Genomic DNA, 21,991 nt, shown 5'->3' with positions numbered 1-21,991 from the left:
CGTTGGTAAATAGGTGCTGCGGGCTTCAAAGGAGACAACATAGGGAGCGCCGTGGAAGGCCAAGGTCCTGATGTGTATTATGATGATCAGGCAGCGGCCGCTTCTGGACACTCTTCTCTCTAGAGGGGACCTGTTTCTCCTAGTGTGTCCCCGTGTGTCCCAGCGTCTCACACCCTCATTGGATTTATTCAAACAATCTTGGGCACACCATGTGCCCCCCTCCCTCAAAACCTAGTTAATTCAGAACGTGCCTATAGGACCAGGCCCTGCTCCCCGGAAGAGCATTTTCCAGATAACTGCAGATGATCCCCTTTAATCCAGGCCCAGTCATGGTGCCTGTCCCTTGCAGTGACACATCTATGAGGCGGGAGGGTGGGTGTTAGAATCCTCATTTTGCAGATGAAGCCACGGAGGCTGCAAGAGGCTCAACTTTGTCAAGGGTCATGGATAGTACGACGGCGGCAGAACGAGGACCAGGTGGCCTGCCTGTCACCCTTGGACCTTCCCACCAGGGAGGGGTGGAGCTGGTGTGGCATGAGGTCCAACATGTGGGCATCGATGACACCCGAAGATGCAGGTTCCCATCCTCACCCCTCACCTACTGGCTTTGAGAGAGCCTGGTGGAGATATTTAAGCACCAAGATGAAAACGCTTCCTACCCGTAGTTTTACTATATAGTGATCAGTCTTCCAAGGGCTTAACACACTCTCAACATTTAATCTTCACCACAAGCGTAGGCGACGTTTTCATTCCCATTTTACAGATGGGAACACCGAGCTACAGAGAGGTTTTGTGACTTGCCCACGGTCATCAGGTCGTAAGCGGCAGTGTTGGGATTTGAATCCTGGTGATCTGGCTCGAGTCCACGCTCTTAACCCCCTATGCTGCTGCCTTGCCGGAGGCTGCTGTGAGGCCTGAGTGTGTACGGGGCCAGCCCATGCCAGCTGCTGCTGCTGTTGTTACTAACCCCCAGCTAAGGCAGCTGCTCCTGATAGACTCCTCTGTTTGGCCTGTCTTCTGTGACCTTTGCTTTTCCATGGATCCTCTTCTCCTTGTTTCTGCAGGGGATCAAGCTTGAAGAGCAGAAGCCGGGACCCCAGAAGAACAAGGTGGGCTGGGCGGGTGACAGGCAGGGGACAGAGCTGGCATGCTGGGGTCTGCTATCTTACGCTGTCTAACTCTTATTTTCACCAAGAGCCACTTAAGTGGCCACACAGTGTTGACCGGTACACAGTGGGCAGCAAGGGGGGCCCTGGCGTGACGCCTTTGGGGCAGCTTCAGGGTGTGCTGGGGTGGAGGCCTTGGTGAGACAAGGCTTGTGGCTCAGCTTGGCTTCTCTGCACCTGCTCCTGCAAACGGACCGCATGCAGCACGTAGGGGTGTCAGGCTCTATGCTCCAGACTCCGGAGGCGTCAGCTCTCAGCTTCAGCTTCCATTGCCAAGGCCCAGGCAAGCAGCTCATCACTTAGAGGTTAACCCCCTTTCCTGGAGGGCGCTAGGTGGGACCAGAGGTCATCTTCCTGTTACAGCATCCTAGGGTGAGAAGCTGGGTCACAGGAGTGTGGGACTCCGCGCTCTGCATACTGCATCTTCAGCTGGCAGGGTTTGCACTCAGGTTCTGTCAGTTTGGGGAAGAACTCAAGCCACATCCCAGAGCTGCCTCTAGGCTGTTCTGTCCGGTGTTCTTCCCACTGATGCTCCCCAGCCTATTCCTCACCCCCTCTGGAGTAAGGAGTGGAGAGGGGAATGGAAACAGTGATCAAACTTTTTGGGCATTGCCGGGACTACTGGTGACATTGTCTGGTTTGTCTTGCAGGACGACTACATTCCGTACCCCAGCATCGACGAGGTAGGAACCCCCCTGGCCGCACGGCAGCTCTGGGTCCTGTCTTTGCCGGCGGGGGGCGGGGGGCCGGGGGAGCTGACGGTGATGTTGTTGATGGTCCCTGCCCCACCCCACGTGGGAGAGAACCCTGGCCCTGGTACTTGAGGGCTTGAGGCCTTTTGCCACCTTTCCCTTTGTGACCTCAGCTTTTCCATGTTTAAATTGGGGGTACCCATCGAGCTTTGCACCTCTGAAACTACAGGGTTGGTGAAGCTGGAGACGTTGTAGGGCTTAGGGGAGGGGTTCATGTTGCTGCGTTTGGCCTCAAAGACGGGATGCCCTCCTTGGAGCCGCTCAGAAGTTGGAGGGCACCCCTACCGGCACCCCTCCCCACCTCCTGCAGACCCAGGGCAGGCTGCAGTGCAAGACCCTCCCTCTGCCTCTAGGTGGTGGAGAAGGGAGGCCCATACCCCATGATCGTCCTGCCCCAGTTTGGGGGCTATTGGATTGAGGACCCTGAGAACGTGAGCACGCCGACCTCCCTGGGCAGCAGCATCTGTGAGGAGGAGGAAGAGGACAACCTCAGCCCCAGCACATTTGGCTACAAGCTCGAGTGCAAGGGTGAAGCCAGGGCCTACCGCAGGCACTTCCTGGGGAAGGTGAGGCCCAGGGGGCCCGGGGGCAAAAATAGCTGCTGGAGGGGGAGGGCCCCAGGAACCCAGCATTCCTCTCCAGTTGCCCCTTTATCTCTGTCTCTCCTCTTCGAAGTCGCCCTCCCTGTCCTTGCTGCCTGTCCGTGTCCTCATTGGAGAGGTCTGACTGGCTGTGCTCCTGGGCAGGGATGGGGCGGACAGAGGGTGTGCAGAAGTTAGGAAGGCTCTTGCTGTGATGAGTCTGGGTGGGGAATCACCCCCAACAAATATCTTAGGAGGTGATGGAACGGGTAGTGTTTGGGGGTGGAGGAGGGTGGAAGGGACAAAGACATTCTCACACCTTGGAAGTCTGTTTCTGTCAAAATGGTACAAGTCTCTCGTGTCCTCATTCAAGCAGGTCCCCCTGAGTACTTGTACTGGATGACGTGCTGTGAGCCTCTGATGGCTTAAAAGTGACAAAGTTACATTTCTTTAAATATATTCTGCCCATTAGACTTGGCAGGTTCTGGAAGTCCCGAAGGTAGATTCCGGAAATCTCCGGCCTAAGGCAGCTTTGCAGTCTTAGGAGCTGCGTCAGAACCCCCTGGGGAACGTGTTAAAGTGCAGATTTGAGGGCCCGCATCCTGATATGGCCTGTCTGGTATGGGCTCCCTGGGCCAGGAGGAGACCCACTGTCCAGAGGACCTCCTGGCTCCCCTTGGGTGGCGGTGCCAGGGAACCTCCTGGCTTTATTCCCACAAATAGTCTGAATTGGCAAGCGTTGCCCCTGGAAGCCAGGAAGTGGACTCGATATCTTGTGGTGAAGAACTTGGGCTTTGGTCAAGACAGGTGTGGGTTTGAACCCTGGATCTTTCACTATTAGTTGTGTGACCCTGGACAGTTAACAACTCTGAACTTGGTTTACCCATCTGTGAAATGGGGATGATGATGTTTCCTCCTGCATAAAGTTGTAGTCAGTTAAAGGAGATAAGGGCTCTTAGGCCCTCAGCCCAGTGCCTGGCACATCCTGGGGCTCAGTTGGGCCTCTCACTGTGACCCTTCTCCTTCTTCCCCTCCTCCCCCCTCCCCCCATCATCACCAGTAGCAGCCACAGCAGTAGCATCGTTCTCTTCCTCATTGCTATGGGGCTTCTGACTCCTGGTGAAGGAGGTGATTTGGGGGAACATGTCCGGAAGGTCCCCTCCTCCCCGCTAACACCTGATTTCTGTCTCTAGGATCATCTAAACTTCTACTGTACCGGCAGCAGTCTGGGGAACTTGCTCTTGTCCATCAAGTGTGAGGAGACGGATGGTATTGAGTACCTTCGGATCATTCTCAGGTGGGGCTTCTGCACTGTTAGAGGCCACGCCTCTAGTGGCCAGGACCCAGAAATACCAGTCTGACCAGTCTGCTCTGGGTGTGCTGGGGAAACGGACCTGGCTGGAACCTTGGGGCTATGTCCGAGTTGCCAGGCAGGGAGACCAGGTGTTTATGCCTGGGGCTGATCGGGGGAGTCAGAGTGGTGTCTGGTTCAAGGTCACCCCAACCTGCCTCTCTAGTGGGGACTGGGACTCTGAGGAAGATGGCTTATCCTGCTGAGATGCAACTCCAACCTGTCCCGGGAGAGGGTTTGCCAGAATACTACCTACGGTGTGCAGCCAGGGAAAATAGATCCCAAAACATCTGTGTGCGCCCGAGACGGAGTCGTGGTCACAACGGGAGGACAATCGGTCACAACCGATTCACAGCTAAGCTGGGGACCTCTCTCTGGAATATGACCTCCTCAAGGGCAGGAACTGGAACTGGTTTCTGTTTGGTGTGACTAACGTGTTTTGTAGAACCTCCTTTGCAATAATGACAGAGGGATGGTCTGTGTTCTCTGTAGGCTTATGGTCTAGTGGAGAGGAACACAGAGGATATGTGGCGCAGGTATTATTTTAGTGATTTACACAGGGCGCTGTGGGAGCACAGAGTCTGTCTTATTTATCTCTGTCCCTGGTGGGCTGGTGGAGAAGCCAGGAAGACCAGTGCTGGTGTTTAGCCATGAGCCTGTCACGCTCCCAGTCCATATTTGTGAATCGAATTGGAAGTCCTTGAAGGTATTTGGAAAAGAGCAATAACATTTTTTTTTTCTGCCCAGATTTTGAGATAAATCTGGGATGGACAGGGACACATAGCCTTGCTATAGGAGAGGTGAGATGGGGGGGGGGCTGGTACAAGGAAGTTGTCAGCACTCATCCAATTTTGGTTTGCTCTTTATTAAGAAAGGAAGCAATTTTCTTTGCTGAGGTTCACCTGGCTAGAAATGATGTTTGCAAGGCAAGGAAGAGTCCATTAAATCGCTAGAGCCAGTTTTCTGAGGGAGTAATACCTGGATCCCCATCTCCTAATAGGATTTCGATCTAGGTGAACCTCTGTAAAGAAAATTACTTCCTTTCTTAATAAAAATCAGACCCAGGTTGGATAGAATTTCTGAGTAAGAAGATAACTGAGCACAAGGATCTAACCCTCTTTTTCTAGTATATAGCCTATCTGAAATGCTGCACCTGAACTAAAAATAAGAGAAAGATGCCCAGCACGCAACGTACTTTGATGATTTTTTTTTTGTCATCTGTGGGGTAGTTAGGACTGTAATGTAGGTGATATTGAGAGTTGCACCCCATTGCTTCTTCCTTAGAAAGCAATGCAGTGTGGGAATATATGAAATTGGAGATTTGGGGACAATTCTGTGCTGTTTAGAAGTAAGGGTGAGCCCTGGAACAGTCAGGGGTCTTTCTACGTGGAAACACTTTTGTTGTTTGGGGTCAATAGCATTTGAAATCGGTGCCCTGGGGAGCCCAAGCTCAAATGTGGCTCTCCCAAACAGAAATCCAGTGAGCGGGGTGGCAGAGAGAAGCCATTCACCAGCTAGGAAGTTGGATAATCACATCGTGTACCCAGAGTAATGGCCAAATTGAAAACCAGACATAAAAAAATTGGTCCCACAGCCTAGTAACTTTACCAGGCACAAAGAAGAAATTATGCAGAGATGAAATTCCTCTGCTGGCAGTGACTCCTGTCCCAGCTTCTTCCTCATTCCCTGTAGGCTTCTGGATTATTTAATTGATGTCTTATAACAACCAGCTCTCTAGCCTAAAATCTGAGGAGAGTATTCTAACAGCGTCTGTGTGTGCCATGAGAGTTGCCAAGGAGAATCTACTAACAGGTTGGAGATAAATAACAAGCCTGAGTAGATGTCTCCATTTTCAAGTTTGGATATAAAAAGAAGAAGGAGAGGGGAAAAAAAAACCCCTCATAGTTTGGTGAAAGAAAAGATTCTGCATCTAAAAAAGTATAACCTAGCATTTAGAAGGTAGGGAAATAACCAAGCTTTGTAAAGGATTTGTTATAGAAAGCCAAGTAAAATTTAGATATCTATTAACTTTGTGTTTTCGGCAGACTTCTAGAAAAAAATAAACTGTTTTAAAGACAAAAGATTAAATAAGGCAATAGAATGATATGAAGAACGTGCTGGTTAAATTAAGGAAATAATATAAAAAAACTAAAAATGGCCAAGAAGAATTCTAAATGATATTACAAACAGTAAAGAGCAGAATCTACTTTGTGGAAAACCCAGTTAGTAATATTGAGAATAAGCTTAAGAAGCTCTCACATAATTCAAAGGTAAACACAACAACTATAAAATGATAAGCAAAATTATAATGAATGTGGAGGATAGTGAACAGGAATTAACATGTGGATAATGGATGTTCTTAAGCTGATTGAAGACTTAAATCTGAAGATCAAAATGACTCACCAGGGCTTCCCTGATGGCGAAGTGGTTGAGAGTCCGCCTGCTGAGGCAGGAGACACGGGTTCGTGCCCCGGTCCGGGAAGATCCCACATGCCGCGGAGCGGCTGGGCCCGTGAGTCATGGCCACTGAGCCTGCGCGTCTGGAGCCTGTGCTCTGCAACGGGAGAGACACAGCAGTGAGAGGCCCACGTACCGCAAAAAAAAAAAAAAAAAAAAAAAAAAGACTCACCAAATATCAGGCAAAATCAATGACAAAGAAAACGTACCCATTATAGAAAAAGAGAGAAAATAGAGGAATCATAAATAAATAAATATGGTAACGGAAATAAGTCTGAGTACATAGATGATGTATAATAAATATAAATTAGTTAAATTCCACTATTACACAGAAAAGATTCTCAGTTTGGGTCATCTCTCCAAAGGGAAAAAAAAATCAATCAATTAATTTTATTAAAGAAAGTAACTATATTTAAAAAGAAAAGTGTTGAGAAAAAGTAATAACAATCCAATCCGAAAAGAAAGCAGAGTGGGCAATATTAATATGGAAAAACAGAATTTAAGGCAAAGCAATCAGTGTGACAAAGAGGGCCATTGTCTATTTGTGAAAGATAAAATCCACAGCAAAGATATCTTATGAACATTTTTGTTGTTAATAGTATATATTTTAACAATATATGTGTGTGTATATATATATATATATATATATACACACACACACATATATATAGTGATTAAAATATGGAGAAATTGGCAGAATACAATTGTAGTGGTAGATTTTAACATACTTCTTACCACTTGACATCAACTAGGGTAGGGAATGAGAGGGTATGGATAATCTCATTAATATTATTTATGTCAATTGTATATATGTATCTTTATATGTATCTGTACCTATACTTGGCTATCAAACTTTGATCCTCTCATGGAGATCTCTGCTTCTTTTCAAGTGTCTATGGAATATTTACACAAATTGATCATAAGGTAGATAGGGCTTTAAAACAAAACCTAGACTTCTAGGCTCCAACCATTTAAAAAAATAACAAATTGTTATACATATATAACAATTATATATATAATTGTTATATATGTATAACATATATACATATATATAACAATTATATATAACATATGTATAATATACACATATATATGTGTTATATATACATATATAACATACATACATATATATATTTGAATATAAATATGTAAGGTAAAGACATGAATAACTATATCTTCCCATTTCCTCATTTCCCTAGCATTCTGTAGAACCTAGTGTTCTGTAACTTGCATCTGTTAACAGTATATCTAGAGTTCTTTCCATATTAGTACATAAAGAGTTTCTTAATTCCTTTTACTGCTGCATAGTATTCTATCACCTGAACGTGAAATAATTTATTTAATAGATCCCCTATTAATGGCCATTGTCAGTCTTTCAGTATCACAAATAATGCTGCAATGAATAACCTTGTACAAATGTTAATTTGTATGGACTAAAATAATTTCTTAGAAGTAAAATAGCTGGGTCAAAACATAAATGCACGTGTATTTTAATAGATTTGCCAGATTGCCTTCGGTAGGAGCTGTATAAATTTGAACTTGGATTTTTGCCAATCTGATAGTTGAAAATGGTATTTTAGTATGGTTTAAATTCATAATAATTTAATTGAATTATGTTGGGCATCTCTTCATATATTTAAGGATCACATGTATTTATTTTCTGTGAACTGTCTGTTCATAAGCTTTGCTCCTTTTTTTATAAAAAAAGGATTGTTAGCCCAAATTTCTATTTTTAAAAATCTTACAGATCATTCTTGATAGCAGTAGATTTAGGAACCAGAGTTTTGAGCCACAGAGTAAATCTAAATAAATTTTAAAAATCAGACACTTTGCTGGATATATTTGCTTACAATTTGACAGTAAAACTACAAATTAATAACAGTAATGTTTAAAAAACTCACTTAACCACTTAGAAGTAGGTTATCTCAACACTTTCCTAAATAACTGTTGGGCCAAAGAGGAAATCAAAGCTGAAGTTATAGAATATTTATAAAATAATGACATTTAAAATATTACATCTAAAAGCTTATGGGTTGTGTCAAAAGCTATACTTAGAAGAAAATTAATTGCCTTAAAAAGTTCCTTATTCAAAAAGAAAGAATCATATTTGTAAGTTGTTAGTAACCTGTCTGTGCCTCAGTTTATCTGTGAAACGGTGATGGTAGTATCCACCTTAAAATTATTGAATGCATATTTTGTGTCAGAACCTGATACATTGTAGCTACTCAAGAATGGTAGCTGCTATTATTATCAATATTATTACCTAAAGTAAGAGGAAGGAATTAACAAAGATTAAAGTTGAAAGAAATAAATTAGAAATAAAAAACCTCATGAGATTTGATAAGTAAATCTAAACTACAGATTTATTTATAGCCTAGAAAAAGATAAACTTCTGTTGAGGGAACAAAATAACAACAAAATAGGTAACTATTCAGTTAGTCAAATACAGATAAAAAGAGAAAATAAAAATACACGAAATTAGGCATTAAGAAGGCATATAACCACAGATGTAAAGAAGATCAAACAATTTAACAATAGACATTAATAGATATTATGTTAAAAAAATAGATATTATGTTCAACCAATGCTATTAAATTGAAAATTTTATTTGAAGCAGATGCCTTTCTGGGAAAGTATGCATTACTAAATTTAACACCAGGTGAATAAACCTGACCGGCTCAATAATAATAATGGAATAAATTGAAAAAGTTCTCAAAGAATGATCTCTCCAAAAGTTTCTAGATCTAAAAAAAAAAAAAAAAAGTTTCTAGATCTAGATGGTTTGTAGGTAGTTATTTGAAACTTGTAAGGAACAGATTTCCTTAGAACTTCAAAGATAAATAGGAAATTTTAAAGATACTTAAGGATAAAGACAGAGTATTTGTGAATGACAGCTAGGCTGAGAGCAGACTTCTTATCAGCCATGGGACAATGGGACAGTATCTTTAAAGTGGTGGTAGACAGCTGTTTCAGATATTTAAAAAAATGAAGGGAATATATCAGTTACAGACTCTCCCTGAAAGAATTACTAAAGGATGTACTTCAGCTAGAAGAAAAGAGAAACCAAAAGGAAAGATGCAACTAAAAAGTGAGAAGAAATAGGTAAACTATGTTGATGAGTTTAATTACTGACTGGAGAAAGGAAGTTTTTTTTTTTAAAAAAAAGGATTCTTGAATTAAATTTATAAACAAATGTAGGAAGGACAGTGGGAGGGAAGAGTTCAGTAGCTATTGTGTCCCCTCCTTCCTCAGGAGAGAGATAGCAAGTTAGTTTAGAGTTTGTTGGAAAAATATAAATATGTGTATTAGAAGTTACAGAAACTTCTATAAAAAGAAAACACAGGGTTATTAAAAACACAAAATGAGAAAAAGTAATTCTAAGTACATTAGTAATCACAAGTATAAATTAGCCTATGAAAATATCAGGCTATCAGATTGAACTAAAAATGCAGCTATACTCTGCTTAATAAGAGACATGTCTAAAGAAAAACGACATGGAAAGATTTAAAATAAAGAAATAAGAAGAGATATGCTGGAGAAATACTAACCAAGAAAGCTGGTGAGCAATAGACAAAATAGAGTTTTAGGGAAAAAGTGTTAGTAGGGATAAAAGGAACACTCCTTTGTAACTTTGGAATCCTTCCCTACTCCTTGATTTTCTTGCTCTGTGAAGGGAACACTTCTGTGTGGCACCCCTGGCTCTCTTCACCCCCTTGATACAAGGCTAAATTTGGGAGTAAGAACTTGATGTGTATAGCTGTGTTCTTTTCCCTTTCCCTCTTGGAGCTAGCTGCCCTCAGGGCATTCCCCCTGCTCCCTGTACTGTAAGTCCCACCTGAGCAGACCCCACGAGAGGAGGCTTGCCCCTGCCCAGCACTGCCTGTGGGTGTGGCTAACTCTGGGGTGTAGTCAGAAGGCCCACTGCACCTTCACAGTAAGCTCATGTGCTTCCTTTTCACCTTTATCAGCCAAAGGAGTTATTTTAATTCCCAGATTACTTTTAATTTCTCTTTTCTGTATTTGTTCATAACTTGGGCAGAGAAGGATGCCCTTTACTGGACCCCTCAGAGGCCTCAGCCTACATGATGATCAAAAGAACAGTCCACCTGGAAGATCTCACAGTCATGAACGTGTATTTAGTAACATAGTCTTGAATTTAAAAAGGCAAAAACTGACAGGAATATAAGAAGCAGACAAATTCTCATAGTGGGAGATTTCAGTAACATCTCTCAGATGCCAATGGACCAAGCAGACAAAAAATTGTGAGGATATAGAAGATTTGAACAGCACAGTTAACAAATTTGATCTTGTAACATACATTCTTGAACTCAACAAAAGAGAAAAAGATACATTCTTTTTCAAGCTCAGATGGAACATGAAAAGTCCACGTATCAAGTCAGCAAATTTCAAATAATTAATATAGAGGGTATGTTCCCTGAATATACAAAAATTAAACTAGAAATCAACAATGAAAATACTGAAAGGTAAAACTCATATATTTGGAAAGTTAAAAAAATAAAGAAAACCCTTTAAAATAACTCAGGTGCTGAAGGGGAAATCGCAGAAAACTGACAAAATATTTAGAACTAAGTGACAATGAAAATACTACCTATCAATGTGTGGGATGCAATTAAAGTAGTACTTAGGGAGAGATGTATAGTTTTATATGCATTTGTAAAAAAGAAGAAAGATTCAGTGTGTAAGCATGCAGGTCAGGATGTTAGGAAAAGAATAGTAGAAAAAAAAAAAAACCCAAAGAAAATAGAAGGAAAGATATAAAAAAGGCAAGAATAAGCTAGTGAAGTAGAAAGCAAAAATAAATAAAGAATAGAGGTCATAGACAAAACCAAAAGCTATCTCTTTGAAAAGATTAATAAACTAAACCCCCAGCAAGGGCTGACTAAGGAAAACAGAGAAAAGATACAAACAGATACTATTTCCACAATGAAGGAAGGGACACGACTGCAAATAGAAATGAAGTCTTAAGAGAATACCAAAAACAACTTTGTATCAATGCATTTGATGGATAATTTTATAGAAAAAACCCATAAATTCCGAAAAGTGACTCAATTAGGAGTAGAAACCCTCAACGTTCACCATTAAAGAACCGAATTGGGGGACTTCCCTGGTGGTGCAATGCTTAAGAATCCACCTGCCAATGCAGGGCACACGGGTTCGAGCCCTGGTCCAGGAAGATCCCACATGCCGCGGAGCAACTAAGCCTGTGCACCACAACTACTGAGCCCACGTGCCTAGAGCCTGTGCTCTGCAACAAGTGAAGCCACCGCAGTGAGAAGCCCGCGCACTGCAACAAGGGTGCCTCCCCGCCCCCCGCTCGCCACGGCTAAAGAAAGACTGCGCAGCAACGAAGATCGAAAGCAGCCAAAAAAAAAAAAAAAAAAAAAAAAGAGAGAACCGAATTGATAGCCACAGATATCCTTCCAACGAAGAATAGCAGGCCCAGAGATTTGTCTGTGAAATCTCAGACAAATTTTAGCAAACCTTTAAGGGACAGAAAATTCCTATGGTATACAAACTATTTCAAAAGATGAGATGCTCACCATTTTACGAGGCTGGAGTAACACCTGGATATCAAAACCTGGCAAGGGAAGTACAAGAAAATAAAATAGGCCAGTGTTGCTATTGAACATAGATATGAAACTCTAAATAAAATATCAATAAATTGGGCTTCCCTGGTGGCGCAGTGGTTGAGAGTCCGCCTGTCAGTGCAGGGGACACGGGTTCGTGCCCCGGTCCGGGAAGATCCCACATGCCGCGGAGCGGCTGGGCCCGTGAGCCATGGCTGCTGAGCCTGCGCGTCCGGAGCCTGTGCTCCGCAACGGGAGAGGCCACAATAGAGAGAGGCCCGCGTACCGCAAAAAAAAAAAAAAAAAAAAAATCAATAAATTAAATTCAGCAGGATATGAAAAAAAGAATACATCATAAGCAAGAGGAGTTTTACCCGTGGATTGAAAATATAGCTCAACAGAAATGTAATCCACCAGGTTAACAGATTAAAAACCATATGATTATCTCAGCAGATGCAGAAAAGCATTCGGTAGAATTCAACACTTTCGTAATGTGCTGGATGAATCAGGGGAACAGGCTAAACTTAGCCTTATGGTGAATCCCTTTATAAAGCAACTTTCATCTCATCTATATTTTACGTAAATACAGATTTTCAAATATTAGTTTTTCTTTTCATAAAGGTTTAATTGCATGTCAGACCCAAATATGTCCAGAAGCTCTGCCCAGTTCTTCTGGAGAACACAAAAAACACACAAAGAAACAAAAAAGTAATGTCAAACTTGAAGGTAGCTATTTGCATTTTCCGTATTTCAGTTGCAGTCAGCTGCACCAGGCAGGTTCTTTGAGTATCCATTTCCTATGGGGTCCCTAAGCAGCATTCCATTTTCCAGTTTGAGTGCAGCGCCCAATGCCTGGGTTGGGCGGAATGAGGCAGGTCTGACCCAGGGTGACGTGAAGCAAGTACCTGCCTTGTGGCCTGGCGTGACCTCAGCCACCTTCCTCATTGACTCCATTTCTGTGGACACCCCTTTCTCATCCTCATCCATGTGTGCAGGTCCAAAGTGAAGACAGTACATGAGCGGATCCCCTTGGCCGGACTGAGCAAGTTGCCCAGCGTCCCTCAGATTGCGAAGGTAAAAGCTGACACTGAGGGAGGTGGCTTCCTCTTTTGGGCCAGGTCTGGCCTCTGGGGTGGGGGCGGAGGCTCGTCCTGGGTGGGCTCTGCCCTTGGGGAGGGGGAGGCCATTGTCCTCTTGGGCCCTTGACTGCATGGATGCGGTTGGGGGGAGCGGTTGGCGGATGCCCCCCTTTCCTCTACACCTTGCCCATCTCATCCTCGCTGCTGAGGCTGATCAGGGAACAGGATAAGCCCCCAAGTTCACAGCTAGTTCAGGAGACAAGAGAAATGGAGAGACAGGGCTGGAGAATAGAGGAGGAGGGAGGAGAGGGGGGAACTGGGGCGACTTCACAGCCGAGGACGGTTGGGTTGAGGGATGACCGGGCTGTTGATTGAGACGGAGGGCCCCCCCAGGTAAGGAGCCATCAGCTGGTGGAGGGGCCCATGTCACTTCTCTGGGGTCCTGGGAACTTGGAAACTGAGTGATCAAAGTGGGGTGGGAAGGATGGTCAGCTGGGTGGGGTTGGACCCACACTCCGGGAGTGGGAATGCCAGGCAGAACTGTGTCGGATACCTTCGGTGGCCTCACTTCAGCAGGAAACCCCAGGAAGGTCCCTTGACTTTCCCGACCACATGCGAGTGAGCGGTAGTAGCACCAGGATCTGACCCCGCAGATCTTGGCCTCACGCTCTTTTTCTTGGTGGGCAGAGGAGCGCAGGTGCCCTCCGTGGACGTGGCCCCTGAGCTGTGTGTTTCTCTCTCCCTGCTTAGGCGTTCTGTGACGACGCAGTGGGGCTGAAATTCAACCCTGTCCTGTACCCCAAGGTGAGGACCTTCCCCCCTCTCCCCTTGCTCAGGGCTCTGCCATTTGGCACGGATTTGCACGCCTGGGGCTCTGTGGGAAGTTCTCTGCATCTTGGGGGGTTTTGCGGGGTCTCCGTGATACACCTCCACGTCTCCCCCTCTCCCTGCCCGCCCCTTCACAAACTGATCTGCTGGGAACCCGTCCTCAGCCATGCCTGGGTCCCCAGCCCGCTAGAATTGGTCCCCAGCTGTGTGGAGGTGGCAGACGGGTAGCCGTGGTGCAGCTTCTCAGTCTGGCCGTACCTGCCTGAGGCCAGTGCTGGGCTGGGGAGTGATTCTGCCTCTAGCTGGGGGGCTGCTGTAGACCTGGTCAGCCATCAGGAAGGGGGCGAGGCGGGCAGAAGGCAGAACCCCACTAAGAAATAAGAGGCCAGACCTCGGCTCCCTGTTGCCAACATTACTACAGGTCTGGGGCCTAACAAGCCTCCGCCGGCCCCCTAGTTAATAAACTTGGCTGGTTCTCTGTTAACAGTTTCCTTAGGCTTGGCCTCAACTTGACCCCGGTTCTGATGTCGGGGTGTGGGTGGGGAGAAGAGCGATAATAACAAAACAAACTCCCAAGCCCGCTCAAGAGCAATTATGCCGTGAGAGGACTTAATCACCCATGGACAGCGAATCGCTTTAAATAGGCCATGGGAAGAGACCCAGGGCACTGGCTGCTGCTTCGAGAGCCCGCGGGGCCTGGGGAGAGGCCGTGGAAGCAGGCGGTGGGCCGGCTGGGGCTCGCTGGGGCAGGCTGGCTGGCGCTGATTCAGTCCATTCCGAGCCCCGGTTCTGACAGCCAGGAGCCAGGAGGTGAGACATTTGATGAGGGGAGAGGGGTCCTGTCCTGGCTGGGATACCCAGAACCCCCTGGAATGAAGCCTCATATCTTCACAATTGGGCTTGACACACTATTTGTCCCCATGCGGGGGCTGAGATAATGGCAGGGCCCCTCCTGCACAGAGAATGTGCTAGAGCCCTTCTCTCGGACGCCTCTTACCCCCCCCGCCCCCCGCCCCGAGCATCTGTAGGCGCTTCCCAGTAAGATGCTGTGCTCCATGGAATATTTTCTATCATTCAGACTGCCCTCCCCTTTATAATTAAAGCTGAATTTGTGAGGTTTAACCAAACATCAAAACCCCATCATAAAGCCCTAACTTAACTACAAGTTTGGCAATTTTTGTTGTCAAATCACAGCCACTGAGAGAACCCGATGACTCTCATTTTTGCAGTTTTCTCTATAGCTTGGAAAGCCTCCGGCTCTGGTAATAATGGGAGAGCAGCTGTATTTTCATGTTTTCTAGATTGGAAGGACTGCTTCGTCCGGCTGGGATGTTAATCTGGCGGAGATGTGTGTGTGTTTTTACAATTCACAGAGTTTAGAATGTTCCTTGGAAGGCGTCCATGACCGGGTGCCTCTTCCCAGGCAGGGCAACTACTCCAAGCCTTTGGCTCATCCCAGGCGGGAGTGGGGGGCGCCCTTTGGGGTCGGGCAGCGCTGTTCTTCCAGGGGGAGCTGAGAAGTGTCCATTTCCTCAGGCAGCTGAGAGCCACACAGAGATATGTCAGGGGTGACAACCTGACATGGGCCACATACTCTGGCCAAAAAGTCCCGGTTTGTTCTTCCTGTAGCAAAACATGTGGTCGAATCCCTCCTTTTTATTGCAGAGACCATCCCAATAGTCCCCAAGTCTTGTGTTTCCTAACAAGCTGGTCCAACTCTGATATTTCTGGAGGGTTTACATAGATGATGATGGTAATAGCTGCTGTGTGCTTAGCACTTCATGTGCTTGATCTCACTGAATCTTCACAGCCACACGTCTCCATTGAACAGGTGAGGAGGGACTTCCCTGGTGGTCCAGTGGTTAAGACTCCGTGCTTCCAATGCAGGGGGCACAGGTTCGATCCCTGGTCAGGGAGCTAAGATCCCGCATGCTGCGCAGCATGGCAAAATAAATAAATAAATAAAGTAATAATAATAATAAAAATAAAGAAACAGATGAGGAGACTGAGGCCCAGGGAAGTTAAGTGGCTCACTCAAAGCTGCACAGGTGAAAGCAGTGGATTCAAAATGAGAGCTTAGTGTTTCTGACCAACTCTTTGAAGCACAATAGAAAATTCGATGGAACCAGTGGTCAGGGTTTTTTTGTTTGTTTTTTCTTTGCATATTGAATTAGCTAGCATATGTTCTGCCTTAGAGACCTCTTATTTTATGGATAAAGGGGATTGACGTCTGGGCAGGAGCAGTGCCTTGCTCAAAATCACACTGCTGCTTAGAGGTGGAATTGTAGCCGGCATCATCCTCGCTGAGTGGTTTTGGGGTCCCGGCTGCACTTTTTACTCCCCAGATAGAACACTGGGGTAAAGTCAGTTCCCCGCGTCCTGCTGGACTGCCTGTGTGTCCAGGCCTTGGCTGGCATATCTGGAGGGAAATGGAATGGGTGATCCAGAGGTTTGGTCACCACTGGTGGAAGTCCAGGGGCTGGGAACAGCTGAGACCTTTGGAGTTGCATCTCGACCGTGTACTTTGGACTTCACCCTTTCTCTTCCTCCCTGTGTGGATGTTTCATATCAGGGGGGCATGTTCTCCACCAAAATGGGTGCTTCCCCTTCCACTTACCTCCTCATTTTGCCTCCAAGTTAATAATCTGATCTCTTCTTCCCACATTTTCCAGGCCTCCCAAATGATCGTGTCCTACGATGAGCATGACGTCAACAACACCTTCAAATTTGGGGTCATTTATCAAAAAGCCAGGCAGGTAAGCATCACGAATCCATACTGGTCACTAGATCCTGTGGTTTCTCCCTGGGGACTTCTGTTTTCCCATCCCCCAAGCACAGGAGCCCCGCGTTAGGTTCTTAAATACTCTGAACACAGGGACCACATTTCATATATGAATTAGACTGGTGGTGGTAGAATCTTCAAGGTGGGCTGCTGCTCTCAAAAAGGCCTGCAGATCCCTTCAATGGTAATGTAGCTTTTCATGCAGTGAATCCTGATTCTTCCTGGCTCCCTCCGCTTATGTTTAACAATGAGCTGTTCGTCACAAGAAAAGTCGGACTGGGTGGAGGGAATGCGTGAGCACAGGCTGCTTTCTCCTTGCCCACCACTCTCCTGGCTGGGAATTAGCTTTTGCTCCCCAGACTTGAGTAGTGTCCTGGCATCAGCTGTATGCTCTCTGCCCAGCTCTGTGTTCATTGATGTCACCCTGGTAGCTTGAAATCAGCCACGATGGAAGTATTCACACCATGGAAATGGGCAAACACCAGGGCTTCTGTTTTCTGTCTTTGGAGAGGAGGTTGTTAAAAATTTTACCAGTACATAGAACTCCTCTATCTCTTGTAGCACTCACGTGCTGCTTTGGCGTCAGTCGACCAGAATGGTGTTTCTCGAAGTGCGTTCCATGAGACACTAGTCCAGTGAGGTACTCTGTGAACAGATGAGTTCCACGGGGGTGGGTGTGGTCAGTTGTGTGGGAACATTTTAAAGGTTCTAAGAACCCCCAGAGTAGAGAACTCTTTATAACTTTGTTGAACTCAGTGTTTCCCATACATATTTGACCACAAACTTCCTATCCTCCTACTATGAACTTTTATTAGCATCCTGAGAAGTGGTCTGCTGAACACACCGGTATTTCCTCATCTGGGTTGTATGGAAGAAGGTTCCACACCTATGTCACCTTTGTATCATCCAAGAACCTAGCATGGGGTGTTTATATAAATACACTCAATTTTTTGTTATGTGAATGAATGAATGAATAAAAGTTTTGACCCTGTGAGTGGTAGGTCGATAATATCTTTCAATATTATCTGTGTCGTCTTCTTTGCGTGACAGTGTGTTTCTCAGCTGGATGATAGCGGACTTCCTTGTCTGAAGATATTAGACCACAAGAGGCATGTGTTCACTTAAAAACACTCTAATTAATGAAGGCTTGTGGAGCTGAAAGACCAGCACAGATAAATCTTATAATTTAAGGGAATTATTCAAGTAGCCACTCTAATTATTTTCACATACTGCATTTTTACTTTGTACAGCTCTGATCATACAGTCCCACTAATTAAAGTTCTTTGCTTGTGAAATTTACCAAAGCAGATCTCATAAGGTGATTACAGTCCAATATTCCAGCAGAGTTATAATTACTGAACATTAACCATCCACCTCTGAGAAGGAGTCTGAAGGAGTCTGTATGTTCTTTATGTACCTGACACCGCTGAGGCGAGGTGGGGTTGCCCCGGCAGATAAGAGTCTTTTCTTAAAGTATTTGGATTGTTGTTTTGCAAACCTACATTGGGGGGATTATATATGAACATTGGTTGCGTGAAAGCCCTATGCTGGTTTTAGGATATAAATAAGCCCCATCTAACTCTCTGTTTGTCAGGCACTTTGCTAAGCCTGTGGAGGATACAGTAACGACTAAGAACATCTCCCCTGAGTCCATGGTCACGTTCAAGGCCAGTATAAAAATAAAGACGGTAATACCAGGCTGGGTGTAATTCCTAGAGAGAGGTGCACACCCCAGAGCATAAGCTGGATTGTTTTCTCAGGAGAAGATGTATGTTGCTTAGAAGCAGCTATTCTCCCGAACCCTAGCTTCATGACCTGGGGCATACAGCTTGCTGGACTAGAGTTGGGATGCCTTCGTGGCATGTGACAGATCAGGCATCGGGAAACCTTTTCTGTAAAGGGCCAGATAGTAAATATTTTAGACTTCACGGGCCATACAGTTCGTGTTGCAACTATTCAACCCTGCCTTTGCAGTTCAAAAGCAGCTGTAGACAATGCTAAGTGAATTGGCCTGGCCATGTTCCAATAAAACTTTATTTATAAAAATAGGCAGCGGGCCCAATTTGGCCCCCAGGCCATAGTTTGCTGACCCCTGCTAGAAAGCAGTGTTTCCCAAATTTTAGACGTTCACAAACCCCATCCAAGATCATGTCATTCTACCCTTACATTTTTTTATTGCACCAATACCACTAACTACTTACTTTTCTTTAAAGTTTTCTTTCACCTTAAATTCAATTTTTAAAGGATATTTTATGTCACTGCTCTTACTGGGAAATTAGTATCACTTGGGTGAAATGAAGGTAATTCTAAAAAGAAATACTGTAAAAAAACAAAATTAAGTTATTGAAATCTAGCTAGACTCTGTTTCCTATTGAAGGCTTAGAACCTGAGGTCGGTTCTTTCTTCTTATAAAGCAGGCATTAAGGAGATGTTAAAGAATCACCTATTGGAGACCTCCTCCTTAAAGGGATTGCACAGACTGGAGTGTCTTTGTGTCATCTTCAGCTGTTCATTGCCATCTATGGGTGTTTGCAGAGCCTTCAGCTGTTTGCAGAGCCTGCCACTGTGGGTAGAACCTTTTGATCAGGCAGGGCCACTCAGTGTTTTAAGCCTGTCACGATTGCAGAGCTTGCTACTGTTTTCAGCTTTGCTTTCTATTTTTAAAAATATGATTAAACTTTTAATTTTTTGATATTTGTAAATTTGCATGCTGTTGTATTAATAAGAAATAATACAGAGAGATCTTGTGTACCCTTCGTGCAGTTTCCCCCAAAGGTAATGTCTTATAAAATGATAGTACAGTATCACAGCTGGGATACTGATGGTGATACAATCCACAGATCTTATTCAGATTTCCCCAATTTTACACATACTCATTTGTGGCATGTCTGTGAATTATATTCCATTGTATGGATATATCACATGTTGTTTATCCATTTGTTAGTCATCGTATATAATTTTATCACACATGTAGGTTCCACAGTCAAGATACGGAAGAGTTCCACCAACGCTAGGATCCTGGTGTGGCTCATGCTTTTATAACCATGCTAACCTCCCTCCTGCCTCCACGCTCCCTTCCCCGGCTCCAGTCCCTAACCCCTGGCAACCGCTGATCTGTTCTCCAATTTCTAGAACTTTGTCATTTCAAAAATGTTGTGTAAAAGGAATCATACAATATATAACCTTTGGGGATTGGCTTTTCTCCACTCAGCGAGATTCATCCAAGTTTCTGAGTGTATCAATGCTTTGTTCCTTTTCATTGCTGAGTAGTGTTCCATGGTATACCTAGATGTACCACAGTCTGTGTAACCATTCACCTATTGAGGGATAGACATCTGGATTGTCTCCAGTTTGGGGCTATTATGGATAAAGCCACTGTGAACATTTATATACAGGTTTTTATGTGAGCAGAAGTTTTCATTTCTCTGGGATAAATACTTAGGAGTGCCGTTGCCTGGTTGTGTGGTGATTATATGTTTAGTTTTGTAAGAAGCTGCCACGCTGTTTTCTGGCGTGGTTGCTCCGTTTTACATTCCTACCAGCAATGTGTGAGTGATCCATTTTCTCTACAGCCTTGCCACCGTTTGGTGTGGTTACTATTTTTCATTTTAGCTATTCTGATAGATGTGTAGTGAGATCTCATTATGGTTTTAATTTGCATTTCTCTAACAGCTAATGACATTGAACATCTTTTCTAATTGAACATCCTACTTGCCATTTGCATATCCTCTTGAGTGAAATGACTGTTCATGTCTTTTGACCATTTTCTAATTGGATTTCTTTTACTGTTGAGTTTAAAATTTTTAAATAACAGCTTTATTGAGGTGTAACTGACATACCATACAATTCACAATTGCATGTGATTTATATCTCAATAAAGTGTACAATTTAGTGGTTTGTAGTATGTTCACAGAATTGTGCAACTATCACCGCTAACTTCAGAAAATTTTCACCACCCTTAAAAGAAACCCCATTCCCATTAGCAGTCACTCCCATCATCCTCATACTCTATAACTCCTGTCAGCCACAAATCTATTTCTGTCTCTGTGGATTTGCCTGTTCTGGACGTTTCATATAAATGGAATCATAATATGTGGCCTTCAATGTCTAGTTCCTTTACTTAGCATAATGTTTTCAAGGTTCATTCATGTTGTGCAATGAATCAGAACTTTATTCTTTTTTATGGATGAATTATATTCCATTGTATGGCTATATCACATTTTGTTTATCCATTTGTTCGTTAATGGACATTCTGATTGTTTCTACTTTGGGGCTATTATGAAAAATGCTGATACTAATATTTGTGTACAAGTTTTTTTTGTATGGACTTTTGTTTTCATTTCTCTTGAGTATATTCTTTGGAGTGGAATTGCTGGATCATATGGTAACTCTATGCTTAGTTGTTTTTTTTTTGCGGTACGCGGGCCTCTCACTGTTGTGGCCTCTCCTGTCGCGGAGCACAGGCTCCGGACGCGCGGGCTCAGCGGCCATGGCCCACGGGCCCAGCCGCTCCGCGGCATGTGGGATGTTCCCGGACCGGGGCACGAACCCGTGTCCCCTGCATCGGCAGGCGGACTCCCAACCACTGCGCCCCCAGGGAAGCCCTATGCTTAGTTTTTGGAGGAACTGCCGGGTTATTTTCCAAAGAGGTGGCACCATTTTACATTCCCACCAGCAACGTAAGCGGGTTTTGATTTTTCCACATCCTCACTGACACGTCTTATTCTTTTTGATTATGGTGTGAGTGGTATCTCATTGTGGTTTTTTTTTTTTTGTCTGTTTGTTTGTTTTTGGCTGCACCTCGTGGCACACGGTATCTTAGTTCCTCAACCAGGGATCAAACCCGTGCCCCCTGCATTGGAAGCGTGGAGTCCTAACCACTGGACCGCCAGGGAAGTCCCTCACTGTGGTTTTGATTACTATTGCGTTTTCAGAGTTCTTTATGTATTTTAGATACTAGTCCTTTGTCAGAAGTCCAACTATTAATTTTTCATTTTTGGATTGGTTTTTGGTATCAAGTCTAAGAATTCTTTGCTTCAGTTTTGCCTTTTTTTTTTTTTAAAACTGAGCAGCAGCTTTGGTTCAAATAGAAAGTCCTCATTAACCAGCCCCCCAAATCCAGCTCTGTTGAGTGAGCCTCTATTAGTCCTTCCTCCCGTGGATGACAGAGCCACTGGATGGCAAATGAGGGCGATGGGGAAAGGAAGAAAGGGACCAGGTATCTGGACAATCACATTCCTTCTCTTGGCAGCAACGAGAAGGCTTATTTTTCTGAACTTCTGCCCCTTATTCTGTTTCTCTTTCAGACCCTGGAGGAGGAGCTGTTTGGGAACAGTGAGGAGAGCCCAGCTTTCAAGGAGTTCTTAGATCTGCTGGGAGACACCATCACGCTGCAGGACTTCAAAGG

The 21,991-nt window shown here is 44.6% G+C and overlaps 1 protein-coding gene across 1 annotated transcript in view; it reads left to right on the top strand.

Annotated features, from left to right (window-relative positions):
* Window positions 1–21,991, top strand: part of RAP1GAP2 (RAP1 GTPase activating protein 2) — a 143,665-nt gene that overhangs the window by 85,561 nt on the left and 36,113 nt on the right. The window contains exons 4-11 of the mRNA XM_060133818.1: window positions 1,065–1,109; window positions 1,817–1,849; window positions 2,272–2,484; window positions 3,693–3,796; window positions 12,891–12,969; window positions 13,725–13,778; window positions 16,475–16,558; window positions 21,891–21,991. Coding sequence (XP_059989801.1) covers window positions 1,065–1,109; window positions 1,817–1,849; window positions 2,272–2,484; window positions 3,693–3,796; window positions 12,891–12,969; window positions 13,725–13,778; window positions 16,475–16,558; window positions 21,891–21,991 — 713 coding nt within the window. The remainder of the gene's footprint in view (window positions 1–1,064; window positions 1,110–1,816; window positions 1,850–2,271; window positions 2,485–3,692; window positions 3,797–12,890; window positions 12,970–13,724; window positions 13,779–16,474; window positions 16,559–21,890) is intronic.

This window comes from Lagenorhynchus albirostris, chromosome 20, assembly GCF_949774975.1.
Source record: "Lagenorhynchus albirostris chromosome 20, mLagAlb1.1, whole genome shotgun sequence".
NCBI lineage: Eukaryota > Metazoa > Chordata > Mammalia > Artiodactyla > Delphinidae > Lagenorhynchus > Lagenorhynchus albirostris.
Note: the sequence above shows the minus strand (reverse complement) of the source record. Positions and strands in the feature narration are given on the sequence as shown.